At 54.9% G+C, this 2,616-nt stretch overlaps 1 protein-coding gene across 3 annotated transcripts in view; it reads left to right on the plus strand.

Annotated features, from left to right (window-relative positions):
- The window catches only part of PRKCSH (protein kinase C substrate 80K-H), a 14,642-nt gene extending 14,086 nt beyond the window's left edge, over window positions 1-556 (plus strand). For all 3 annotated transcript variants that reach the window (XM_006765803.2, XM_006765804.2, XM_015565345.1), the window contains 2 exons: window positions 24-184; window positions 313-556. In XM_006765803.2, the coding sequence (XP_006765866.1) occupies window positions 24-170 (147 nt within the window). In that variant the 3' untranslated portion in view covers window positions 171-184; window positions 313-556. The remainder of the gene's footprint in view (window positions 1-23; window positions 185-312) is intronic.
- The last annotated feature ends 2,060 nt before the right edge of the window (window positions 557-2,616 follow it).

Consider the following 2,616-nt stretch of genomic DNA (forward strand, 5'->3'; position numbering starts at 1 on the left):
GCCCCACCTGCCCGCCCCCTCAGGTGCGCCTGTTGTGTGGGAAGGAGACGATGGTGACCAGCACCACGGAGCCTAGTCGCTGCGAGTACCTCATGGAGCTGATGACGCCTGCTGCCTGCCAAGAGCCACCCCCCGAGCCACCTGCAGACGGCGACCACGATGAGCTCTAGCCCTGCCCCGCAAGGTGGACGGGGGCGTGGGTCTGCCCGCGTGGACGGGGTGGGGGGGGTGCAGTGGGGTCTAAGGAAGACAGATCTGGGTTGGCACCACCTCTGCCCACTTGTGTTCCATCGTCTCTTCCTCTGGCCCCAGAACCTCAAGGCGTGGAACGAGCCTCAGTGGTGCCACCTACCCGCCCATCTGGACGAAGGCCTGCCCCTCTGAGTCTCCTTGCCCTCCCACAGGCAGGAACCGTGAGGGGTCCCCCCGCCCTGCTCTTGGGGGGTCAGGCTGGGCAGAGCATTTGTCCAGGCCTCAGTGGGCCTCCAAAATGGACTAAAGGAGTGCACCCTCCCCAGGCCATAGCCTGGTGACTCACTGCCGCCCTCCCCCTCCCCGCTAGGGGACTGAATAGACTGTGACCTTGAACAATAAATGATTCCCCAACCCATGTGTGTCTCCTTTGCTCTGCTGGGCCAAGGGTGGGCACAGGGCAGAAGGCAGGGCCCACAGCTGTCTGCAGACCCATCAGGCTGGCTCCACAGGTGAGATGACCAAACCTGAGATGCACACAGACAGCAAAGTCGGGCACCGAGGGACAGATGGACCGTGTGGGCCGTGTCCGTCGCATTTCTCCCCAAGCCGCATTTCTCCCCAAGCCGTTGCCCGCCCTCCAGTGTGTCTGCTGTGGGTCGGCCAAGGAGCTGAGATGAGACCCAGGCGCCCGGCCAGGGCCAACGGCACACAACGCTCCCGCCCACGGCACACAGACACCCAGCCAAGGCTGTAAGATTCTGAACTTTTATTTTCTGGCATGAAAAGTACAAATAATTAAACAATTCCATGTAAAAGTCTGTTACCGCGGCCAGGCCTGTAATCCGGTAATAAATAGTCTAAATGCAACGCAAAGTGTTTTTTTGTCTTTTTTTTTTTTTTTTTTTTTTTTTGCAGTTCTTTATCATCTCCAACATACGGACTGTCATGATGTGAAACCTTCCGAATAAATAACAGGATGAAGGGAGGGCTTGCGGGGCTGAGCCCCTCCCCAAGGGCCCTGCCCCTGCCCCCCAGGGACATGGAAGACCCCAGGCTCCTCCCCTGGTCCAGCCTCCTGGTAGGGGCTGGCTGGCTGGGCTGAGTTCTGTGTTTTAGAAAAAGAAGTGCACTCCCAGTCGGGGGGTAGCAGGGGCCTAGGCCTCAGTGTGGGGGGTTTGTGTGGGGGGGTGCCCTCTCCAGAACCCAGCACCCCCAGGTGGGGGACAAACCCAGCCCTTATTGCTCACGGATGCCCCCGGCACGCTGCCCACGTGTGCACACGTGTCCCTGCGTGCAGGGAGGGCAGAGGGGAGAAAGCCCCAAGAAACAGAGGGAGAGACAGGGACCCGCGGGGGGCCTGCCCTGCTGGAGGGGAGCAGGGAGATCAGGACTTAAAACCACAAGAATAAATAGGTTCGTGTACCAAGAACAAGCTAGGGTTTTCACCAGCTAAATAGGACTGAAAAAATTCTCAAGACGAGCAAAAAGAATCCCATTGAGACCGGACGTCGCTGGCCAAGTGGGGGCCGCCCCGGAGAGCGCACACGCCCCACCGCTGCCACCGCTACCGTTACTGTTATTAATAATTATTACTTTAATGATTCCACTTCCCCTTTATAAATAAATTAGGCATAACCACGTCTCAGCAAAACTTAAAGAAACAAAGAGAACATCGTGGTTCCTTTAAACTTGCAAACTGGATGAAGGAACAGAAATATACACAAATGTCCTTACAGGGCAACAAGAATAAATAGTTAACATAGCAATAAGTTAAAACTACAAGAAGCTAAATTCGGCAAAAAAGTACAAGAAAGTTAACTGGTGCCAGTTTATGTCTTTTTTTTTTTCTTTTTTTAAAATCTCTTCAGTGTTTTTTTTTCTTCTTTTTTTTTTGTTTTTCTCTTCTGTTTGTATTTTTTTGATGCTTTTTAAATGTTTTCTTTTTGTTCCTTGCAGCAGAAGCTCCACAGACGTTTAATAACAAACACCAGGGAGGGTGGGGAGAGAGAGCTGGGCAGTCAGATGGGGCCATGGCCAGACACCAAAGCAGGACACCGGAGAAAGGTCAACTGAATTTAAAATCGGGGTTTGCAATTTTCAGTTCTGACTGGGCCCACTGCGAGGCGTGGGGGCTGCAAGGGCTCCCAGGGGCTCCCGCCTTGGGCTTCTGTTGTAATTTTTCGTTACAAAGAATGAAAACTAGGGGGATGGGAAGTCCAGACAGAAGCCAGGGCTGGGGCTTGGGATGGGAGCTGTGTCCACTGCCCTCACTCATCGGAAAGATGGAAAACCCCAACAAACTAAAAGGGGTGACGAGTGGGTGGGGAGGAAAAGCGGGGCTGGGCCCCTGGGCCTGTCCACACTGGGCCTGACGGGGAGGCCCTAGGTCGGGGGAGGCTCGGGGCCTGGCCTCACCCTTGG

Source organism: Myotis davidii, unplaced genomic scaffold (assembly GCF_000327345.1).
Source record: "Myotis davidii unplaced genomic scaffold, ASM32734v1 scaffold1439, whole genome shotgun sequence".
NCBI lineage: Eukaryota > Metazoa > Chordata > Mammalia > Chiroptera > Vespertilionidae > Myotis > Myotis davidii.